Source organism: Passer montanus, unplaced genomic scaffold (genome assembly GCF_014805655.1).
Source record: "Passer montanus isolate IOZ18808 unplaced genomic scaffold, ASM1480565v1 scaffold1, whole genome shotgun sequence".
NCBI lineage: Eukaryota > Metazoa > Chordata > Aves > Passeriformes > Passeridae > Passer > Passer montanus.
The window spans coordinates 2,335,877-2,360,705 of record NW_024356504.1 but is presented as its reverse complement, the minus strand read 5'-3'; the positions used below and the strand labels follow the sequence as shown (position 1 = coordinate 2,360,705).

Genomic DNA, 24,829 nt, shown 5'->3' with positions numbered 1-24,829 from the left:
TCAGGGATCCACTTGCTCTTACAGGCCATGGGCAGCTCAGTACCACAGAGCTGCTCAGTAATCAGCTCCAGTATGCCAGAGAAAAACACCAGCTACACTGGCTGGAGTTACCAAAGGTTACTCAGCTGAAGAAACTCCTTTTTGTTCAGGTAATACTCTACCACTACACAGGAGGGAAAAAAAAATCTTCATAACAATTAATAAACTGAGTGCTAAGTACAGTTAAAAAAAGTTTCCTTTTGCACCATAAGAGCTTTAGAGTATTGATCACATGATGCTACTTCAGTGCATCTGTATTCCCACAAGAATGGCAGAATTAGCAAACGGCTGATTTCTGCTACTAATAAAACACTTGTCTTTTCCGCTTCATTATCAGATAGCTGAAGCAATTTTGCCTTGGGTTTGGCTTGGTTGGGATTTGGGGTTTTTTTCCTTGGATTTTTGTTTGTTAGTTTCAAGGGTTTGTTTGGTTCTTGCTTTGTTTTTAAATCAAGTGAGGGAAATTGCTACAATCACCATGAAGCAATTTCAAAGCTACCTCACATTTGTTCAAAACATGCATCTGAATTTTGTTAGCCAGTGCAGCAAAACCAAAACATTTGGAAGATAGTTAAAAAAGGCTTTAACAAGAGAACTACAGTGCAGACTCAGTAACACACCTCAACTATTCAAAGCACCTTTGATATCATACACAGATATTTGTATCCAATCTATGGAAAATTTAAGGATATTACAACCTTTGAAATCTTTAAGAGAATAAACTGCAACAGAACATTTACACATTTAGAACTTTAGAACTGATTAGTAATTTAAAACAATACATCTCAGAAATAGTCCTAATAATGGCTAGAAAAACCAGCAAAGGTTTAACAGACAGAGGCACAAAATCTCCATAAAAATGTTTTTATTCCTTATCAGTGGAGACTGGTTGTGCAAAGAGGATCTATTGTGAGCTTTTAAACAAAAGAAACCAGTAATCCTCCTAGTTATCAAGAGACACCAGGGTATCCTGTTCCAGGGAGAAGACAGCTATCAAATCCATCTCCTTGCCCTCCTGCAACACAGGGAAGTTAGTTTTCAGCAAGAGGCTAAACAAATTATGTTAAGAAATGCTACTCCAAAGCAGCTGTCCAAGGGCCAGTGTTTTCCCCTGTTCCACATCAGTCTTCAACCTCATCTTTCATTTTCTTTTTTTTCTTCTTCTTTTTCTCTGTATTCTGCAAACAAACAAATGTTGCCATGAACAAAGCATAATGGAAGAGCAAAGCAACACGTGTAGCTAGGCAACAGGGCTCCCAGCAGAAGCAGCACCCTGCTGCCATGCTCAGCAGAGCACAGCCCAAGCCATGTCCCCCCTCAGCTGCTGAGTGCACTGCCTGCTCACAGGGCCAGGGAGGCTGTGCCACGCTGTCACAGCTCAGTCCTCAGGCCTGCAGCTGACATACACAAAGGGCACAAAATTAAACCCTCTGTTAGGAACAGGACTTTAGAACTGAGCAAAAAGCTGGGTTTGGTCGCATCTGCTCGACTGTTGCTAGAAGGTATCAAAGCAGCAGGTACAGCCTCTGCTCCCTGCAAGTCCCAAAGTGGAGACAGATGCCTGTGGATTGGCACCAAGGGACACTCTTCCCACTAGAAAAGAGGCAAAGAGGGGGAAGACTAGAGCTGGAGGTGGGCAGAGGACAGGAGGAGAATGGAGGCATTGCAGCCACAAACTTTACAGATCTTATTTTGTAATGCAAATCTTCTTGGACATTACAGTGACGGATATCACAAAAAGTTACTAGAGCAAAACTATTTGCACGCCATGGATTATACATACAAGAATTTCTCCCAACCCCTCACACTACACTATGTTTGGGAGAGAACATTCCCAGAAAGGATCAGGTAGCTGTGCAATTCTCACCTCAGTTACAGGGCTGGTGGGGAGTTCCTCACTCACTACCATCTCTTCTTCAGCTTGCTTTTCCTTATCCTTTTTCTTTTTCTTCTTTTTGACAGGTTCACCATCTTCTACAGCTGTCCCTTCTGTACCACAGAAAGGACAAAAAGAGAAGGCAAGTTGTCAGTTATTAAGAATGCAAAGGGAAAAACTGCAAGATGTGAGAGGATGCAATGACTCCTATTTCCCTTCTGCATTAGCTCACCTGCAGAACTACTCCCTGCTATAATCAAAATACACAATTACTTCAGACACGAGTTCCAGTGTTCAGGCAGCACTATTCACATCTCCTGGTGAATCCACAGCATGCTATTCCTATATGCTGCTCCCAGAGTTTAAAACAAGCGGGCATGTTTTCCTTTGTTTGCCAAATTACCTTCAAGTACTTCATCGGAAAAGCAAATGCCAGAGTTTAAAACAAGCGGGCATGTTTTCCTTTGTTTGCCAAATTACCTTCATTGGAAAAGCAAATGTCCAGTTTTTTTGGACAAAATGGCAAGTATTTTTACCACCCACACAGGAGCAGCAAAAGGACTCTAAATGTCCCCTTAAAAATACATTTAGCCAGCAGTAAGCTTGTTCACAACTGATTTCTCCATCTTGATGTTGGCAATTTGTTAAGAAGCAGGCCAGTTTTCTTTACTGTTTAAACTGGCAAACACAAAAGATCTCAATGCAACTTCAAGCATTTAATGCAGAAACACTTTCCTATCCCGGACAACAGGAATTATTTATAATATTATTTATATAAGCTGAGAGGAATGTCAACCCAGGGAAAGATTTACTAATGACCTTACAGTTACTTTTCAGAACAATTCATCAACAGCTGCCCTATCTAATCACAGTGGTAATGGAACTGTGATTTACCACTCACTTCCTAGAATACATCCCACAGTCTTAGGAATCTCGAGGTAAAGAAACCAAGCAGAAATCATTACCAAGCTGACAGCCTATGCAGCAGCCAGGCTGTTACTGGAGCACACCCAGGTTAAATTTGCACAGCTGAGTCAGTGCTGGATACCAAGTTTCACACAGTACCCATGACTAAGTTCATAATATAGCAAGCACTGTCCTTCAGTAGCTACAAAATTGATGCTGAAACCAGTGGTGTTTGTGGTATGTATAGCTAGCTGCTACTGGAGGTATGCCTCAAGATGTCATTTTCTCACCATATGTCCCCCAGGAAAGAATCAATTTAATTTTCAAGAACACTCACTCACCACTTACAAAAGAAACAAGTTCAATTTAAAAAAAAAAGACCCAAACCACACAACCTCCTAACATCTTGATTGTACTTTGTCACAAGTTCAGCTCCTCAAGCCAGAAGAAGGATTATATGAGTCAAAAATAACACTTCAACTCTGCCTCTAACATTAGTTTCAGATAAAAAAAGTTGGCTTCAGGGTAAAAAATTTCTAGACATGTCTACAGAAGAATACAGCCAACACATGCAGTTTTCTGACATTAAAAAACATACCAGAAGCAAAACAGCAAAAGATTCTAGATAAAAAAACCTGGTAAATATAACTTCAAGTGGATTTTGCCATACACAAAATTCACAGAGAACAGTGTGTGAGCATAAGGCATTCAAAGCAGGTATAAAAATAAGTGTCCTCACCTCCCTATGTATGACATGGGAAATTAAAAGTAGCTGAAAAATAAGCATAAACTACATTAAAGCCACACTGTATAACAGGAACATACACATTGTATTTTGCTATGCTACATGTTTTTACTCAGATGGATTGGTAAAACACGCAATTCCAAGAAAAATGTTGGGTGGTAACCTTGAAAAAATAATTTCTTGTTATTACCCTAGATGCCATCAAGTCTGAGACACCAGGCAGTGTCACAATTTACAGTGCAGATGATGGTGCACTGGGTGCTCACAGGCACTGTCACTTCTCACAGCAAGGAGTGCCCTTCCTGGAGATTTCAGCTGCTGCCTTCTAGCAAAGCTCATCACAAGACTTCACATATTTGTACCTAGCAGAATGAGGATAAAGGCTCCAGGGGTGCTGGTCTTTCCCTCTAGGTGCAATACTTCCAAGTCAGTCAAGGCCAGTGGGAGTTTCTTTGTGATAAACAGCAACTGACAAGAAAACCAATAGCTCTGACTGGGGCACAGAGGCACAGAAAGCAGCAGCCTCAAGAGCAGTTTGACTGATGGCCCTGGGAGTGATGAACATCACCAGCAGTGGTTCCACTCACCATTTTCCACCATTTTTGTCTAAGCTTTTACACAGAAGCCTGATGTCCTGATGTACCCTCCCTCCTCCAGACAATGCTCCACGTGTACAGAATGAAGTCACACTGCCTATCAGTAAAGAACACCCTGTCAAGCTGTTGTATCTTGCAGGGTTCACTCCATTAACACCCTTCACTGAAGATATTTCTCTTTTCAAGAGATACCTTCCCAAGTCACTAACTGCTATTATATCCTGATGCTAAATGCAAGCTGAAGGCTTCCCTGGGGACACTGGCTAGCCCTGCTGGTGGTACGCATTCTGTTTGGCCACATCCAACTTCAGAGACCACAGTCACAGAAACACCTGCCCTATTTCCCTTCACCAACATGAAAACAGGTTTTAACAGACAGCTCCTGAAGTGGATTATAACTTGTTTCAGGCACTAATCCTTCCACCTGGTTTCCTGACAGGTATAAAAGGTGTGTGTTTTGAAGTCACACCTCAACCCCCACCACCCCCTGCCAGCTCCCACTCAAAGTACTGCCATTCATGCACCCCAAACTGAGAGAAAACACCTCACATCTCATCTTGCAGTAACATTCATGCTTCAGGCTGGTATAATGCAAAATACTGACCCTCTTTACAAGATATTAAAAGCAATGGTTTGACCAAAACTTTTCAGTGGCAGCTTCCCAACTCCTTCCTGTCCTTTACCTTCTTGTAATACAAGCCCAACAAAAATTTTTGGCAGAAGAATGCCTTTTTTTCTGGGACTACTTTTCCCACCACCCCCATTTTTTATTCAGCTGCACAAACAGCATGGGGAAGGAGGAGGCAGAAACTTCTTTCACAACACACTGTCTGGATGTGTTATCTCTGACCAGGCAAAAGCTGAAGAGAGCACTGCAGCAAAAAACAACAGAGCCAAGAACAGCACACATTAAAGGCTCACATGTATATTCAAGTGGACCTGCAACATAAATCTTAATGCTGGGATGTACTCTGCACCCTTCTGTGTATTATGTGACTTGCTGAGCTCCTCAACCTTCTAGGACCACCAAGCCCCCACTAGCACACTGTGCAATCAGAGAAATCATGCTGGAAAACAGCAAGGCTATGGTTTGTCTAGGAGGTGTTAGAGAAATCCATGTACCCATGCTGGGTGCTCAAATATAATTTGCAAACATGAAGCAATGCTATTTTCAAGGGTACAAGAGGACAGGCTGAAGGGATTAATTCTGCATAGAGGTGACATAAGATAAATAAACTCTCTGGAAACATTTATTCTACAGTCTGAAGCAACTGGCATAGTTGTCACTAATGCCCAGGTAGTCAAATAAAATAACCCAGTTGATAGAAAGAACTGGGAAAAAGTAGGAGCTGTTAACCACACATTTGAAGAATTACCCATCTTTTAAGGAAGAAAAGCAACACATCTGAAGCCTGTACTTCAGGTTTGGGCAAATTTGAAAAACAAGCAGCAAAACAGCACAGATTTCAGCAGTCCACAAGTATTCTGGACACTACTTCCAGCTCAATGATATCTGCTAAGCTCCACCCAATCCCCAAATCTGGAAATAAAGTAAATGAAGCAAACATAAGCAGGTTTGTGAATAAAAGCACCAACCATTGAATAATATAACTAATAACTGAAATATCCTCCTCAAACTATAAAAGAGGAGGCTGGAAAGCAATGTAATATTTCACCTGCAATGAGCTCCAGCCTGTGAGATGCCAACACTTGCTTTGATAATGCAAGGGAAGCCCAAGGGAACAGTTCTGGCTGTAGCAGGGGAAGTTGGTTCAAAAGCAGTCACTGTGAGAACACCCACATTCTCCCAAAGCAAATGGGCAAAGTTCAAGCCTCCAAAGTACTCATGTCCTTTGCTCATTATTTTAAGTATAAGAGAACAAGGTGGAGCACAGATCCCAGCTTTACAGCACAAAGGATTCTCCTGCCCTCCAGTGTAACTTTTCTCAGCTATGTTTAGACTCCTGCAAGTTGCTCCCTCCATGAACACAGACACCATGGACTAAGTGGTGTCTGGAATGATCACACCTACCATCACCTAAGCAGGAAGAGGCATTGAACCAGGATTTCCACACTCTGATCCCCTAGAACAGAGCAGCAGAGATGGCAGAAAGGGAAGGCTCTGACAGCCCTCACCTGCTGCAGCTGGCAAAACATGTGAGTAGTTTGTGCCCAGATCTGGCTCTGGATCTCACAGAAATTACTAATGGCATCTTTTTTTTCCCCTCTCAAGTTAAACACTGGTGAGAATAGAATGTTTCTTAGAAGGAACCATAATGTTGAACTAGGTTATTTTGCAGTTGCAGTTCAAAAATCTTTCTTGCCACAGTAACTTATCAGAGAAGGAAAGAACAACTGTGGACATAGTTCAGTTTTAGCTCCCCAGAGAATAACAATTGTTCATGTATTACGTAAATTCAAATGGAAATTTCCAAGTGTCATTTCACATCAAATTCTGACCTTTTTATATGTTGAGAAATGCCAGAAAACACTTCTACACAGAATAAAATAGTATTCTTGATAGAAAATAGGGCAAGTTCTGGTTTTACAGAGAGCAGCTTTTCTGTCTTCAAGATACTAAATACAAACCTGCTGAGCAAGAAATTCTGCAAGAAAATGAGTAGAATTTTGTTTTTAAATGTTCTTATACATTTACAACTGCTTGTACATTGATTGCAGTCTGGTGTCAGTCACTTTTTAAAACACACTGCCATTCTGAAGGAGAATACCCAGGTACTGTGGCTGGCTGGAACTGCTAAGGCCAACTGCACAATGCAAATGGTGATATGGCAGCAGCACAGGTACAGCAACCAACCTTTCATCTCTGCTTTGAACTTCTTTGCTTTCACTGCAACCTCTGTGTCTTGTTCATCCACCTCCTGAATTTTGCGCTTCTTGGAACCCACAGGAAGTGTTGAGTCACCAGAGGGGTCAAACACTTTTACTTCACTGTAATGAAGAAAAAAGTCAGTTTATGTATTAAGAAGAGCAAACCTTCAGGGAAGACCCCGCAGTTGAACAAACTTTCCAAGGCAACCTACCAAGAATATTTGAAATCAATCTTGCTCAGCTAACAAAGCATCTACAGGTAGTGAGGCCCTCCCTCCAACACACAGTGCCTTTATCAGTAATCATGACTAGGGAAGAGATACCCCACAAAGTACAACTGTCTGATCTGAAAAGAAAACACCAGTTAACTAAGAGTTTGATCCTGATTTATACCTGTTCAAGGCTCCACAGAGCACTTGAATTAGCCATTACATTGATTTCTCTGATGCTGAAAGCCTATCCAGCATAGCCATATGTCACAGCTCCCCACCATTTGGTGTATCATTGTATTATATTTGGCATATTACCCCATAATTGTACCCTAGGGGTAATAATAAACACACACACACAAAGCATTAGAAGTAGCTTTACTTCTGCTTTTACTACACTGCCTCTCCACCATTAGAAGGCAAACTCACAAGGCAGGGTAATGTTATGGCTCATTGCTGTAGCACCTGTATCACTGAATTTATGTGATAATATAATATCTGTGTCTGAAACTGCCTCTTCTCAGTTATTGCATGCTCATTTGTTCAGTTCCAAACTCCTCCACAGGCTGTAGAGAACCAGCCACCCTGAAATCCAGTGCTCTTTAATTGGAACTTGTAATGGGCAACTGAATCATCAAACAGAAATGAAGCAGTTTTCTTATTCAGAACAGAATTCCTACTGAAGAAAGAAGTTTTAAAACACTAAGTCTAAAATATTTTGTTCCCAGCCACATAATGGACATCTGAACTTTTCTAAAATAATCTGAAGATGCCTTGCACAGGTTATAAAAGCAACTGAAGCTGAGTAACTGAGCTGGGAAGCATGTGGGAATGCCAGCAGACAGTACCATCAGCTCATCCTCTACACATGGCAAATTATTTTTATGGGTATTAACACTGCATATTGATTTAAAGAAATTGATTATGCAGCCTTTTGCAAAAGGTGGTTCTGCTTCAGATAAACCCAAGTGAGTGCTCACTGGCTTCCTTGTCATTATCATAATACTGCTAATTAAAAACAAAACAAAACAAAAAACCGGAAACAAAATCCCAAACCCATAAATAAGACAAATACAGCATCTCTTGCATCTTTTTTGGAAAGCATACAGAACTGTTTCACTTGAATCTCATCTCTAAAAACTAACTCGCATTTAACTTCTGATACATTACTTTAATTTAGCTAATTCATACAAAATCCATGGTTCCATACAAGACTAAGATTCTTGCTCATCTCCTTAAAACACTATTTTAGCCTTTCATGCCCATGCAGCAGTACTGCCATTTTTGTACAAGGACAATTTGACAAGTACTGAATTAGTTTCCCTTTTAGGTAGCTAGACTATGCCAAACAGCCAGGAATTATCTTCAGATTCTCCCCAAGCCTAGACATGTTTGCAAAGCATGTCTAACAGCAGAAACATGTCCTGGCAGGAGTTCCTGATTCCTCATTTCCAGAGGTCAAACCTCAGCATCTATGTTGTCTCTTTAACAACCTCCTCCCTCAGCTCCTGCCTCCTGCCACACCCTGATGCTTCATTTACTGACTGACACTGTCTGCAAAAGCTGCTCCAGAAATCACAGCCGTCACTACGCTTGGAAATGCCTGGCATATGGAAATAGAAGTTACAGCTAGACTCCAGAAAGATGTTTGGGGGCTGCAGATGGGTGCAACAGTGCTGATTTTTCCTCACAGAATGAGCGCTGAAACCTGATTTTGCTGAGCTCTTGCTCTCTCTACACCAAAGGCTCAGCAAAATAAGCAGGGCAAGCTAAGCAAGAAGCCTGCAACCAAATTAAGCAATAAACCCAGATGTCACAGCACAGACTAATAATACCTTGTTCAAATCCTCAGATGTTCAGCTGCCCCAGTTGCAATTTACAGTGTCACTCTGGGCACCCGAAACTGTTCTAACAGTGTCCAGAGTACAAAAACACCTTATCTATTGTTTAACACATGTTACTTATAACATGCAAGACTTAAATAAGGAGATGAAGATTTGCTCAGAACAAGTGCTGTCTAGTTTTTTTCCTGTTTTTAAGAATAAGATGCTTAAGTAGGTCTCTAGGACAGCTTCCATGTCAAAGAAATTAATTCAAACTCTGATTTTCTCCAATTTATTTGGAGAAAATTTGGAATTTTAATAAATAAAGCTGCTATACATTAACACCCTGCTTTTTGGGGGGCTGCTGGTAGCACTTAAAGTACTTGCTATCTGATGATGTCAATAATTTACTATTAGAAAATCTGGAAAAAGGAAATTCTTATTACTGACAGAACTTATTATCAATGTTTAAATGGCACAGAAAATGCTTTCTGGATTTTAGGTCAACCCAACCCACAACCAAAAAGCTTTTCAGAAATAAAAACATAGAGAGTTATTTTTACTCAACCAAGCTGAAAGGAAAAACTATTCACCTCTTGTTTTGATACTTGTCTGTCTTGGCCAAGGCTTTTCCAGTGCCACTTATTCTTCTTATCTACAAGAAAAATTCAGATATGAAAAACAAATTACTCATAAGGAAAAGAATTCACAACGCAAGTTATTCAGCTCTTGAAATGGAAATAAAGACATGTATTATGGGTCAAGCTCTTGTGTACTTGCATTAGCTTTACACCTGAGTGTAGAGCAGTGACAGGGAGTGTAACTAAGGTGAAGAAGGCTGAGGTGAGAATGGCCTTCCTAATGCTGCTCTTCAAGGGCCCAATTCCAGGAAGGGACATCTACTACTGGATCAAATATACAACAGCAACATGACATAATATTGTACCTCCAAATTCCCAAAAGCAGCTCAAATTTGTGCACTTTTTTCCTTTGGCAAGAATAACTGCAAGTCAGGACAGGTATCACCCTATAGCTGGCATAGAGCCACCCTTAAAGCCACAACACAGGCCCCAAACTAAATTAAATGTGTACTTGTCAGGTGACTGGTTTGTGTTTTGGTGTTAACATGTTGCCTTTGTTCTGATGGGAAGTTTCACCTTCCATGGAGAGTGGGCAGGTTTTTCTGGACTGTTCTTTTCTGTTCTAGTGATGCCAGTAGTAGAGCACTGGCATCAGATCTAGCTTGGAAGGCTGAACCTAGCTGTCATTCACAAGATCACATGCAGCAGCTGCCTAAAACAGGAAAGGGTCTCTGTGTTCTCCCATCACCCTGTGCTGATGGCAACACGGAACAGCAGGTGTGGAGAGCCAGGATATGCATCAGGTGGTCGGAGGGCAATGCAGCAATTTGCAGAATAACATCTTGCTTTAGCTACAGAGAAAACTCCCCAAGCACCACCAGATTCTGTCCAGATTCTAGGAACCAGGGTGGAAAAAATATTGACACAAATACTCCTTCTAAGGTAAAGAGAAAGAAACTATGAAATAATAAGCCTGTCCTTGGAATTCATAGAGATGTAGGGAATGTAAAGGTATAATCTTAATAATCTTGGTCACTATCAAGATTCTTCAGTATAAAGCAAATAAAGACAACCCTGTAAACAAGAACAGCTGACACACAAATGCCTGCAGCCAACTTACACACCTGGCCACTGCAGCCAAAGCTGGGAAAAACTACAGGGTAAGAGTGATATGCTACTGAGAGAGAAGAGTCAAAATGCAGTGTCAGGAAATCACACCCTGAACAAGAATGACAGCTTCATGCAGCTCTCTGCAAGACTTACCCCTCTCTCTTCCAAAAGCCTCAGTCTCGTCTCTACTTTTAGTCTGTTCTCAGCTCCCATTTCAGCACTGGTGTTCTCTCCCAGGGCATCGTAACGAATAGTCAAGGCAGTCTTTGCTGCCAGCATTCGAGAGATCTGGAAAAGCCAAAAATAATATTAAATGCTAAGACTTAACATAAGGCAATGATTCACTCTGATCTGGAAATCATACTCACGTACAAAAGAACAAAGTAACCATTTACTAGTAGTGTTTAGTCCAAAAAGTAATTAGTGTCTGATTCTTTCAACACTGAAATACTGTCAATGTAACACCTTGCTTCCTTGATAAACAGAGGGAAATGTCTGAGACAGCAAGTCAGTTATACATATCCTACTCTACCCCAATGTTTAGACCAGGTTGGTCTGAGGCATAATTTCCAGCTTTCTCTACAATTCCAACACACATTCATCCACCTGCATTATGAAAGAACAAGCATTAAGACCAAGCTGTAAACAACCACTACAAAAAGAGTCCAATTTCCAAGCAACACTAAAGCCTTTAACACCTTAGTTTTCTATCACATGGAAGAAAATAGTAACATACCCCTTGAGAAAGCTGGTGTTACATCCTAACTCATCTGGAATACACCTGCTAGTGCTCAGGTATGTCAAACAGACAATCCTATTCCCTTTATTTGAACAGGAGTGAACAATAATCAAAGATTTGTAGGACAGTGGTATTCTCCATGTCATCATAAAGCAATACAGTAAAGCAAGCCATGGGAAAGCCTCACTGTGAAGCTCAAGCCATCATGAAGCTCAAGATATTAATGCCTTGAAAAAAGCCAAGCCAGTAAAGAACTATGCAACTTACCTTTCCTTTATTTTTGGCATTGCTCTGTCCCACCAGGGAGGCATGATAGATAAGGCCAAACTTAGGTGTGTCCCTTTTAGTCTTCAGTGCTCTGAAGAGTGCCTTCTCAGCACCCAGTAACTGAACTGTAGAAGCTGGATGTTTTGCCAGATTCAGGAGGGAACCTAAAAAGAGGTGACAGAGCAAGAGTAATTTGTCAGAAAAGCAGCTAGGCTAGATTCCTGCTTCTGATTAGTGTAAGAAGCTCAGATCTATCTGTTTTCATGTGAGCTGTTTCCCATTTGTTTCCTGAAGGACAGGTAAACCATTTCAGTCTTTCATGCCTCAACTGTCTTGGTTTGAGCATCAGGAAAGAAGTCTGACTCAATAAAACATATTCCATTGGAATAATGCCTACTCCTGACAGTCTGACAGCAAGAACATTTCATCACGGAACTGCAGCACAGATAACTGAAATAAGGCTGCTATCTTGAGCCAGTCTGACTATAAATACTCAGTGTTGGTTTTTTACCTCAGAAGTGACTGAACAATCAGCAGGAGGCTCAGTAAGCGTCTCAGAAGAGGTAGTGACTTAAGTTGCCCTCATATTCCAAAAAGAATTCAGGCCAACTGAGAACTTTGTCATCATAGACTACTACCAAGCTCCTGCTGGTATTCTCAAGATTCCTGAAGTGCTGCATTCACCCCATTTACCACGATATGTTCACCAGGCCTTACATAATGCTTTTAGCTCACCAGCTCCTTGGAGAAAACCTCTGACGAGGTCACCTAAGACTTATTTATGTTGATCACTGTAACCCACCTGCATGAGCAATGAGCCTTGCTCCCACTAGCTCTCCCACCATGACAGTGAGATTGGGAGCAATGGCCATCATTCTGTTCTTCAGGTAGTCATAGAGCTGCGTCCGATACTCAGAGATTTCAATCACCTGGCACAGACAGAGTTTGGTTACAGGAGTCAGTATCAGCCGACCAAAAAATAGTAAGAGATAAATATACTGACACAAGGAAGTGCTGAGAATTCCAATGTAGGAGACTGACAAATTGCAAAATGCAAACAGCCAAGAGCCAGAGCTGCGGAAAGCTTTATACAGGGCGTATTCCCAGAGCAGAGCTACATCCACAAAGAATATTGTGAACATCTGTTCTGCTTATTCCCTTATGCAAGTTATTTTCTCAGCAAAACGCCTGATAAAGGAGCTAACAACATGCCAAAGACAGAGAAGCAGAACAAAAATACTTAGTAAGGACATTTTCTTTAGGACAAAACCCTGAACATATTTTTACATAAATCTCTGCCACCATTCTCTTGAAATGGGATACATGCTCTTTACTTGTTTCATTCAATTATACCCAATTTGAATGCACATAAAAAAGCAGCCTGGTCTAGACCAGGAACTCCTAACCCTGCTGCACCTGGTTAAGTCACAAAGGGATCCAACTGGCACAACTGAAGTCAGAGGGTGTTTTTTCACATGCAGCCCACATGAGAATAGGGTAGACCTCCTAAATCTTTTGGGGCTTCAGTGGTCCATTTTTAACCCAGGGTTTATCACCCAGCTTCCACAGTGACAGATTAAAAAGAGGCTATACAATGCTATTATCTCAAATACTTGAAAGTACAATGATAGCAAAATTCCTCCCAAAAATAAGACTGCCACTTTCAGAAGGCCTTGTGCAGATATCAACAGCCTGAGATGGCTCAGATGAGGTAGTGACTGTGCACCCTCATGTCTGAACATCAGGAAAGCAACAATATAGGAATCATCACTGCCATCACAAGAGTTAGCACTGCCCTGGGAAAAGCTCTCCTTGGCACAAGTGGCTGTGAAACAGCTGAAATAAGAGTCCTACTCCTATCCATTCATGTGTACATACCTGATCACAGAGATGGATTATGTTGTTTATATCTTCTTCTGATACTTCTGTCCCCATGGAAATCTCAGCGGCAGCCTTCACATCCTCCTCAATCTCTTCTGGTAGGATGTCAGAAACATCAGAGGAAGCAAAATTGCTTCTGTCTCCTGTGGGGGACAGATGAAAGCATGTTTGTGCTGGGGGTGAGATGAACTAGTAAAAAAAGCACAGAAACAGATGAAGATGAAAGGCCAAAATAAAAACAGTGAGTCAAGTCTGCCATCACACTATTCCGAATTCCTAAAATATATGTCAGTGCTCTGACTTTGTGCTCATACCAACTAGGAATGGTTGGAAACATTAAATTTGAAATTAGAAAAAGACGCAGAAAACCTATACTGCATACTTCACCTTTTCAGTAGCTGGTTGCTGCAAAATTTTCATTGACAATATTAGAAGAATAGAATTCCAGGAAGCAGCCACTTACCACTAACCAAATCCATTTAATTGTTTCTACAACTGGGGGGAAAAAAGCTCCCTTAAAACCACAAGTCTCTCTCTAGACTGCAAACTTCAGTATTACAAAAAACCAACCAAGCAAAAAAATAAATCAATATAATGCACATGAACCCAAGAGGTGAGGCAAGTGTCCAAAATATAGCAGTCATTCTTCCTGCTCTTACAAGTAATTCTAGTAGCTGCTCTCTTCAAGAACATAAAGAGACAGGCAACACTTCTCTTTACATCAGTTTTTTAGGACCTCATTTCCAAACTGGTCTGCTGACTAATTATGATCCTAAGATGTGCTGGTGGTCCATGAAGGACTGGTTGGTGATGTGGCATTAGCTTTCACTTAAGTTTCCAAATGGCAAATTGCACCAAGATCCAGATGCAAACATACCCTCCTGTATGTACCATGTACCCTGCTGCTGAAGGCAGCACCGCTCAGGGCGATGAGCGGTGAGTGGGTGTCACACCAGTGCCACTCACTGGCGCTGTGCCCGCTGCCAGGGCCAGGCTCTGCTGTCCTCTCCACTCACCGACTTTGCGCACGCATTTACAGTACGTCAGGTTGTCCGTGATGATTTTGCCCAGCTCAGGGAAGTGCCAGCCGTACCACTCCCGACAGCGCATGATGTAGTTATTCAGCTCTTTGTCCAAGTCATCAAGAAGCGCTAAAAGAAAGGAGGACTGAGTTCTTTTTCTAAAAGGGCAACCTAAAAATGTGGCACTCTCAAACCAACCAATTTAAATAGTGTAAAGAGAGAATACCTGAAGTATTTTGCTCTGTAAATATTGGATTAAACCAAACTGCAGTAACTAGAAGTCTTTACTTTTCAGAGAACTGCATAATATCAGGCAGAAATGTTAGAATTCCCATGAGTGTGGCCTCAAAGTTTTATCACTGGGACCATTTTGGACAAACTCCCTAACAGCTGCAAAGCACACTCCCCTAGAAGGAGTGAAGCAGCCAGTTCTCCTTCCTCTTAGTTAGCCAAAGTGCTACACACAAGGTTGATGTAAAATCTAGGCATCCTACTAAATTTGAGGAAAAAGTGTTTTACTGGTAACTAATTTATCTTGTATTTCATTAATTGATTTAAAAGAGCAAGCCTTTTAGTTGCTGTTGTAATATAAATGTACCAAATTCAAAACCAACGGGCTCACCATTTACTAGATATGACAAGTAACCAGATTTATAGTTTATTAGATATACCTACAGTATATATTGCTAGAGAGCCCTGAGGCTAAAATATTTCCTGCTAATGCAATACCAACATTCCCATCTGTTGTCTCAGTGGTAGTGACGAAGGAACTGAATTACATCATTAATTTCAGTTTAACTATGTTTCATCATTGGCAACAGTTTGGGAATTAATATTCCAAATAGGATTCCTCACCACTGCTTCAAAGCAAGCATGCAGATTACCATGTGTGTCTCTCCAAGGAAAAATGAGGAATGGGCTTTCCTAGCTGCTTTAACAACTTCAGTCTGTTTTCCATTCAGGAAGCAAGGAGACAAAATGCAGCATTACACATTGCAATGTGATTTACACACCTAATGTAGGAGTCTATTTCTACATTGCCCTCTATGCAAGACACCACCTAAATGATGGGTCAGAAAATGCTACCCTGTGGGGCCCATTCTCACAGCACCACTCAGAAGGGAGGCATGTTGGGAAGGAAAGCCCTTAGAGGACTGAACTAACACTGCCTGTAGTTGAGCTGATTTCTATGCTAAGAAAAAGTGCACACCAGTTTATGGTATCGCCCTAGAAATGCTCCTGCTTGTGGAAAGCCCTACTGAGGAAACACACTTTAAACCTAGATGAGCATCAGTGCCCAATTTAGTAAGACATCCTAGGAAGAAATTGACAGCACTACTTCTCTTTAGCCAATGTAAAGAAAGCAGCTATCCTAAGCCAAATCCATTAATAATTTAAGCTCTAAATATACTTACAAATTGCCTGGATAATCATGGTATCTACTTTGTCTGGGCTGAATTTCAGCTTGTATCGGGAAAGGCTGAGGAGACACAAATACAGTTTCATCAGCATCCTGACATCCTGTTGCAGAATATGCCCCACCTGCTCCTTTTTAACATGAACACAGTTGTTCACATGTCCACTGAAACCAAGCTCAGTTCTGTGCCACTGACTGCTCTCAGCTGTGGCCAGAAGCCACTGACACAAGCTTCACAACAGCCCTGACAAGTGTCCCTCCCACCACTGTCACCAGGGTGAAAGTGAAGGTTATTTGTACCACCTGCTGCACACTGAACATGAGTGCTGTGGCAGGAAATTAATTGGCTCTTGGTTTTTCTGCTTGGTTCCCCACAAAATGTATTTGTCAACTGCACTTCCAGTTGGGCAGCAGCTGGAAGCAATCCACAAAACTGCAGCTCCCTAGCAGCAAATACCAGCAAGACTAATGTGAAGCAACAAAAGAAACTTCCTGGAACAGATTCTCACTGTCTGAGAAAGCCCATTACCATCTGGCTTTAATGTCATGTTAACAATTTCTCTATATGCTACAGTGAAAGACACTTGGTATCAATGAGGATTTGCATCTTAAAAGTCCTTTTTCAATATTAATGCCCATTTTCTAAGCAAACCCACTTTTAAGGAATTGGCTACAGCAAAGCATTTCTCTAACTTGCCAATGGCTTGTGACAAGACAAGCTCATGTCAGAATATGGATTAAAATGTTACTCACTAATGGATGCTTGATCCCTTGGTGATCCAACAACTTTGTATTTAACTACTACTCCATTAAATCTAAAAAGCAGCAAGAACAAGGAGGGAAGAACAACCCTGCCTGTAATATTTGCATTATCTATGATATGGGTATTAATTGTAGCACAAATCATCAAATTGTGGTCTCCACCTTGTCTCTTAGTGGCAATGGAGCTTTAAATGACTCCCTTGACTGCTCCAGACACATTCCAGAAGTATATCTGAAGTATATTGAAAGGAAAGCTACCAGCTTCAACTTTGGGTGAAGATGAAGCCTTTCCCTAAAGGGCGGGTGCAAACTGAAAGCCCTTCCTTTGTAAAACAAGGTTTCACATACAGAAGTATCTTGACTTAGAGTATGAGACCATGCCACATACTCAGGAACACTTCAAGCAGCACAGCACAGCCAGGGACACAGAGAGGGGGCAGACAGGATGAAACAGCTGTAGGAACTGACCTGTGTGCCAGACCCAGGCACATAGCTGCCATCTCTCGAGAAGGAAGGCCTGTTATGAGCCCTTCAACCTGGGAGCGGATTCCTCTCATCAGCTCTGTAACCATTGGGCTGTGTATACAACTCAAATTCAGCTTCTCCTGCAGTGTGGAAATCAATGGTCCAAAGTCAGGCACAACACAACATTCCTCTGAAGTCCTTCTTCCAGCAGCCTTACATCATTTTAACTGGTTTTCCCACTGCAATCCTGTGATCACACAAGTTTCATCCATTTTTGATGCTCAAGGTAGTGATACCCCCAGTTCCCCAAAGTTAATATTCCACTTTGAAGAGCAGATTTATAATTAATGCTCTATCTGGTATGTAGAACATTCAACTTAATATTCAAGATTTTGAAGTTTACTACAAGCAGTTTGGTCACAAAAAGAAAATTTGGAAGTAGAGGATTAGGGGCTTTGTGTCTTTTTCAGAGAACAAGAGTGAATAATTAGTTCAAAGTCCTTGCTATTATTCACTTTAACATTAAGCCCCCATCTTGCAGCCTACACAGTCTCCTAAGACAGCATGAGGAGGTTGTCAGAATAAAGTTCAGTAGAACAGGGAGCAATTGGACATGAGATGGGAAACTGGTATTTGACACCCAGGAGACATTGGAGAAAGCCATCCACCTTCACTGAACCTCTGGGCAGGCAAGGACTAAGTGGTGTGCACAGCTGCCTGCACACTGAGGAAGGCACAACAACGTCCACTTCCAGAAAGACAATAAATCATCACCCTACTATTGTTGCATCTGTTAGTGAGGAATATGTGTCTGCCTGGCTCAGGTTTTTTGGTTGGTTCCTCCCACCAATCTTTTTCTGGATTGGATGATTAGAAAATTAATTTTTCTACTTGCTGGGTTTCTAACCAATATTTATGAGAGAAATCAAGCAAACCTGAAGACCTCAGTGCATTCTTACCATATGAGTCACCTGTGCTCTCAAAACATCTTCCCTGTAAACATACTAGGATTAACTATCCTCTATGCTGCAAACACAGCACTGGCAGCACAATCCATTGCTAGCAACTGCAAAATCTCTGGAATCTGACTACAGCATTTCAGTAGCATGAGACAAAAGGAAAAACAGCAAAATCAGTTATCACCTTTATAACACCTCCAAGTTTGGCATCTGCCACAGCCAACTGCTCGTGGGCATCTTTTGCCACTATCTTCTTGAGAATCTTCTTCAAATTCTTGCTGAGCTTGCCTTCTACAAGAGCTGTGGATGCTGTATAAAACAAAAAGACCAAAGATGTTGTTTCTTTCCTCTCCTAAAACCTGTAAAAATATTACTCCTAACTTAATGTATTTATTTTAATTGTCCCCAGTAGCTCTAGTCTGAGCTGCAATATTACTTTATCATGCAATAGCTAAAACTCAAAATAGAAGAAAATTATACACATCCTCCTCTGAAGGCCTAAATGAAAAACCTTTCTCCCAGTTGCCTCTCCTTTCTCCATATGTTTTCAGTTCTATTTTTGCCAATTTTGTTTAAGGATCTCTACAAACAGTATGCCATATGCTTTAGATACATGTTTAACATTTCCAACGGCAAAGTTATATTTTGTGTATCATTTAATTAACCAACCATTTGCCAGGTCCCTTAGGCAGCAATCATGATATCCTAAATTGAGTAGTGGCTTATTTGCATTCTCTGGTGATGATAATGTACTGTCTAAAGCCCAGGAATGATGCCAAACTGGACAGTCAGACAGACCCTTTTAATACAGCATGTAGACAGGAGAATCTTTAAAGGCTGTTCCTCATTCTTAAACATTAATAGCTCTGTAAAAGCTTTACAATCCCACACAATGTATTTTAAGCAAGCACTTATACAACTCTGAGGGTCAGCTCTGTGCTCCACTGAACTTCTGGGACTGCTAAGTCTCCATCACAGTAACAGAGCAGCAGTTAGTGATTTTTGGTTTCCAGAACCTAATGACATGTAAAAGTAAAATCAAAGTGCTGTGCTGAGTTTCCTCTCAATCCTTCTGCAATGCAGATAATTTTCTACCCTGCAAGCTGGCCAATTATCAAGCATCTAACCCCTTGAAACAGTACATATATAGTCCTGCTTCAAAATAAATGAGCCATAAGAAGGCTGAAGATCTGCATTTCACAGATAAACCAACTTGAAGCAAAGTAGTAGAAGGTGTTGGATGTTTTGAGATTTTTTTAAAACAGCCTAACTATACATGAACTGAATCCAAACCTATGCAAAAGCAACATAATCCAAAAAATATGCCACAGAGAGGAGCATACAACAATTCTTTTACTTGTATCTCATGTTTGATGGTTGCATCTTCATTCTTGCTTCTTTGCTTCCTTTATAAGCTATCCCTACTGCATCAGAATATGAAGAACTGATCTTTAAATGTGACCTGGAACATTCACCTACTTAAATCATACAGCACATTCAGCAGTAATTGTCACACCATTTCTGAATTATTGTCTAGAATTCTTACCATTTCTGTTCACACCAGGCCACACATCAAGCATTTAAGTGCAGAATTCGTAAAAATTATTGAATATAAGGCTTTCCATTTTGCTTAAACTCCTGAATTTGAGGAGAACACAGACTTTTCTTAAGCTGAAACAGGCACAACATGTATCCATAAAACCCAGGTGGTTGTAATAATGAATGTTCTCTAATACCTGTCTGTTGTCTCAGTGGTAGTGACGAATTGTTGACTCAAATCACTGATATTCAGCTTCAACAAGAATCCATCATTGACAACAGACAGGCTACATGTGTCAGTCACAACTTATACAGTGCTCATTTGTAAACTGCTTAAAAATATGGACTGAAGGAAAAAAACAGACTTTATTACATCTTTACTGCACTACAGATAGGTGACCTCGTAACCATCAAAACCAGCTCACTTTTAAAACCCTGTAATTTAAAAGCTAAGAAAAGAAAAAGAGCATGGACACAGACAAGTAATGAGTGAACTAGTGCATGACAAAGATTTGATTTTTTGTAATAATAGTGTTAACTCACTTACCAGCAAGTGCTTCTGTTGTGTCCTGAAATTTTTCAAAGTGTTTCAGCTTTACTCTACAGAAATAAAATAGAAGTGTGTAAACAAGTGTACATAAACCACATGCTAGAACCACTTTTTCTGCCACTGCTACTACACCTCCTCTCTTTTCCCTATGGCTTCAAGAGAGCAAAGATCAATATGCAGACCCTCAAAGAGGACTGAGAGCACTAAACTGACCAATTGAGTCTGGTGTGACATTTCAGCTGGGTCCCACAATAATTATAGAGGAAGGAAAAAAAAAAAGGAATTTTGATTTGGTATTTCTTGGACCACCACCACCAGAAAACCTAACCCCCCTTTTTCCTTTGTAGTTCATATTTAAAGACAGATATCATCCATTTAAATTTCAACACTGCACCCTGATTGACTGATGATAGCATCTTCCCACTCATCTTCAAAAGGAAATGTTCTGCCTCTGTGGAATGCAGAGCCTGCACAGCTCAGATTTAACATGCTTTTCAACCAAATACATCTTCAAAGACTTTAAATTTGAACTGATTCATTGCCCATGAATCCTCAAGTCCTCCCCTGTAATTAGATGTTAGAATACAAGTTCTGGGCTGAGCTTAAGACAAACAACAAAGATTTCTTTAATGCCCTAAGTGCTGACCAGAGCCAAGACTCAGATGAAGAGTGTTTAACCACACAGTGTCAGATCTTTAGGCTCAGCTTCCCCCTACCCCTCACACAGTCTGTGGTGCTGAGATATAGTTACAGTTAAGAAGTTATCTCAATCCAATAAATTCCTTGTCAGGGACAGGCATTTAACTAATCCAGCTCTGATTAACCACTGCTGGTTGTGAGTCAAGTATCAGCAAAGGAAGCAAGGTCACAGATATAGCTGAATACTTGAGTTAAGCATTTGCAGATCCAGCAAAAGCTTCAGGCTTACACTGATGCCTTTTCAGAAAGGCAAAAGAGGAATTATTTTTATCAGAGTAGAGATCCCATTAAGAGCCACATCCTGTATAACAAGTGGCCAAGACAATGTTTCCAGGATGAGATTAACCACACTACAAACAGGCAGATGTGGGATATTCTGGCCTCTGCTCTAAGTACTGTTACAGAGCAGGATAAATATGAAATGCATAGCTTGCCCAGATGCATCCATTATAACCAAAGCTGGTTAGAAATCTTCCAATAAAAACACCAGACAGACTTGGAAGGAATCCACCATTGTCCCCAGCTTTAGGGCAATTTGCTAGAAAGGCCAGCTTAATTAATGGATGCTGCAATCCCTGTGCAAGCCTGCAGTGGTGCTAACTCTCACCGATGGCATGGGCAACACCACTAGCTCTCAATTCAGTGATTTACATAGTTCCACCTGCATTAAGCTTTATTTTTCCCAAAAGAATTTCCTGTGAGCACAAAACCCTGTCATTTCACTGACACTTGCAGCATGGCAAGCTTGGATGTTCTTGTCAAAGCACCCACATCACCTTAAAATATTGTTCCATTTTTTTGCTTTGGTGACACATGGTAATGACTTCTGCTACTTAATTACCCCATAAGGTATTTCCTTCACTTTGATATTCCATTGTAAGCATCTCAGAGTATCTAATTTCACATTATCATTGTTCACAGCTTTTACAATACTGAAACCCAAAAATCAGTACTTCATTCTGAACCTCAGCTGTGTGCAATTACAGGCAGCCATGACTTCCCACAAGCCCAATCCACACTGCTATCCCCACATAAAGCTGCTTACATTTTGTTTGCTTTTTCAGGAGTTTCAAATTCTTTCCACAGACTGTCAACTTCTTGAAGCTTTTTCTCATTCAGAACCTGCAGGAAAAAAAAAAACCCACAACACACAACTATATTTAGTTCTTCAAGCCAGGAGACCTGAAACATTTACAGTAGTTAACACTGTAGTTAACACTGATTGAGTCAACAAACTCAACTTCAGTCATCTCTGTTTCACCATTCTCTCTCAGCAGCTTTACCCTACTAATAGACAATAGTGCAACATTTTTACTTTCCCCTGAATTACAGAAGTTCTTCAATAATGGCTGTGTCCTCCAGGACCTGGCACATTAAAGTAAAACCCTCTTCTTCTTTATTGAAATTGGGCTTGCTCCACCTCCTCTCCAGGATTCACTCATAACCACGGTGACCCAAACCCAAATTTACCAGTGCTTGGGAAAAATAAAACATCTGGGAAACTTAACAGAAAGCAGTGATCCCCTAAGTTACTTTCACCAATCAGAGCTAACCCAAACAAAAAAAGAAAACATCCCTGTAAAGAACAGTCGTCACCACAGCTTGGTCATCAACTGCACCAACAATTACCCAAGAGGCAGCAATGGCTTAATCCCATCTCTGTACACAGGGAACCCCCTCGGCTTTTAAACAGCACGAGATTACTTGCATCACTCTTGGAATCTACATACATTTCACAAAATGCAGAGTGCACGGCAAATTCACAGAAAATTGCTCAGGGGAATAGTCGAGATCTTTACACACAGTGTTCTTTACATCTCACTCAAAAATCTTGTGGTTTTGTCCCCACGACCCAAATGCAATGCAACTGCAATTTAACTCCATGCAGAAATCATTCCCAGTATTATGAATTTTGCTCCCTGGCAGATTTTTAAGCCCTGGTTGAAGGAGAATGTCTTTTTTTGAGCTCAATTAGTAGCTAAGCAAATAAACCTAGCAATTAACGTCCCACATGACTGTGAGGCACAGCAAAACCCTGGGGCAACTCTTCCTTTCCTCAGCCAGATGATTCTTTCCTGCACTTCATTTTTCATACACCAGGACCTACAGAATTGTTAGCCTCTATAAACAGACATGGGCACATAGGGAAAATTAAAGACACAGAAACTGCTAAAACCAAGACTGTTAGCATATAAAAATGACACGCCTGTGGGTAACTGCTGACACCTGCAGCAAACACTGCAGCACCTCTGCAGACACCTCCCTGCAGTTCTCTCTGTTTGCCCCTCCTCCTACCTTTGCTTCATGCCTAGCCTACCTTCAGAAACTGAAATATTAAAATTTATATTTAAATACTGCCTGAACTGCACGGCTTCACCCCAATGAGGAGAGAAGGTTTCAGGGCAGAAGAGTGAAATACTGTGCGCCACAAGCAGCAAGGGTGCAACTGCAATTCTGCTGCAGGCAAAGGAAACCAGAGCCTTCCTCTCTTCACACTTACACTCACGTTCACACAAGCTAAACCCTAGGACTAAGTTGGAGGGGGAAAAAAAATAAGGATGTTATGATCACACTGTGAGCAAGCTGGTAAAACTGTACATGAATCAACACCCGAGCACGAGAAAAGCCAGAAAGGAGCACGACACTGCAGCAACTCTAGTTTAGGCTGGCTCAAAGCCCCAGGAAGCTGCAGCCGGAGCCACCCGGTCCGGAGGCTGGCAAAGCGCTGGGCAGCTGGCCGCGTGTCCCTCGGGGAGAGCGGGAATCCTGCGGGAATCCCGCGGGCACGCACCCTCACCTTGCCCCGAGCCCGCACCCCGCGGAGCTCCGCCCGCCTCCCGCACCGCGGGGCCCTGCGGGAGCACAGCTTCGCCCCGCACCCCGCGGGCAGAGGGGAGGAAGCGAGGGCCGCAGGCCACGCTTGCAGGCCCCGAGGAGCTCCCCTTCTGCCCCCCTTCCCGGGGCCCCGCTCACAGCGCGGCCCCTCGGCTCCCACCGCCGGCCCTGCTCGCCCCGCAAGGCGCCGCACGGGATGCGGGGGCCCTCACTCTCAGCCCCGCCCGTGTTTGCCCGTCCTGCCCGCCGCAGGTGGCCCGGGCTCACCTTGAAGATGGCGTAGCCGGCGGCGGTCTCGAACAGCACCAGCATCGCTGCGGCGCGCGGGGCGCCACGTGCGCGCCGCCACCGACCCGCTCCGGCACGCGCGCCGCGCAGCGGAACCGGAAAGGGGAAGCGGCGGCAGCGGAAGAAAGAGCGCGCGGGGAGCGGAAGCGGCGGGGCCGCCTTCCGCCCGCGGGCCACGTGGCGGGGCCGCGCCCGCGCCCCCGGCCCGGCGCGGGTTCGAGTCTGCTGTCCGCAAAGGCGCGGGAGCCGCCGGTGCGCCCCCTGCCCTCGCTTCCCCAGGTGCCGCAGCTGGCGGCAGGGTCCGCCACCGTAGATAGGAAGCGGGTGTGTTCCCCGGGCCTTTGTTTTCCGAGCAGATCCCGAGGCAGGTGTGAGCGGGTGGCACCCTCGGCCGCGGTGTCGGGGTTCAGCCGGCGCTCACGGCGGGTTGCGTTCTCTGCCCGCTCCGCTCTCGCTCCCGCAGCCTGACCGGGAGCGAGAGAAAAGTATTTACGTGAAGAATTGTTGGCAGAGCGCGCCTGTGTGTGTTGAGAAGCTTGGCTTCGCCGACAGACGAGCACCAAGTGCCGCTCGTGTAAAACAGGCGCTGTGAACGCCGCGTGTTTCCGCAGGCTGCTGCGGGCGCCCCGCGGCACGGGCAGGCCGGGGGGGCGAGGCAGGGCCACTGTGCCCGCTCCTGCTTTGGTGCCGAT

The 24,829-nt window shown here is 42.6% G+C and overlaps 1 protein-coding gene and 4 non-coding genes across 5 annotated transcripts; all 5 read right to left on the bottom strand.

Moving 5' to 3' along the window:
• Positions 1-887: 887 nt before the first annotated feature.
• NOP58 (NOP58 ribonucleoprotein) lies at positions 888-24,269 on the bottom strand. The gene is made up of 15 exons (XM_039718783.1): positions 24,117-24,269; positions 22,060-22,136; positions 20,313-20,365; positions 18,411-18,535; positions 17,271-17,407; positions 16,039-16,103; positions 14,618-14,752; positions 13,599-13,744; positions 12,523-12,649; positions 11,721-11,884; positions 10,868-11,002; positions 9,617-9,678; positions 6,978-7,111; positions 1,907-2,028; positions 888-1,217 (listed from the first exon to the last, which is right to left on the bottom strand). The coding sequence occupies exons 1-15, from the start codon at positions 24,159-24,161 to the stop codon at positions 1,161-1,163; spliced, it is 1,584 nt and encodes a 527-aa protein (XP_039574717.1). The 5' UTR covers positions 24,162-24,269; the 3' UTR covers positions 888-1,160.
• Positions 12,270-12,355, bottom strand: LOC120499347. Its single transcript, XR_005626855.1, has one exon. It is a non-coding gene; the product is annotated as a small nucleolar RNA SNORD11 (small nucleolar RNA).
• On the bottom strand, positions 13,416-13,499 carry LOC120499353. The gene has a single exon (XR_005626859.1). It is a non-coding gene; the product is annotated as a small nucleolar RNA SNORD11B (small nucleolar RNA).
• Positions 15,361-15,448, bottom strand: LOC120499368. The gene has a single exon (XR_005626863.1). It is a non-coding gene; the product is annotated as a small nucleolar RNA SNORD70 (small nucleolar RNA).
• Positions 19,963-20,051, bottom strand: LOC120499362. Its single transcript, XR_005626862.1, has one exon. It is a non-coding gene; the product is annotated as a small nucleolar RNA SNORD70 (small nucleolar RNA).
• Positions 24,270-24,829: the final 560 nt, after the last annotated feature.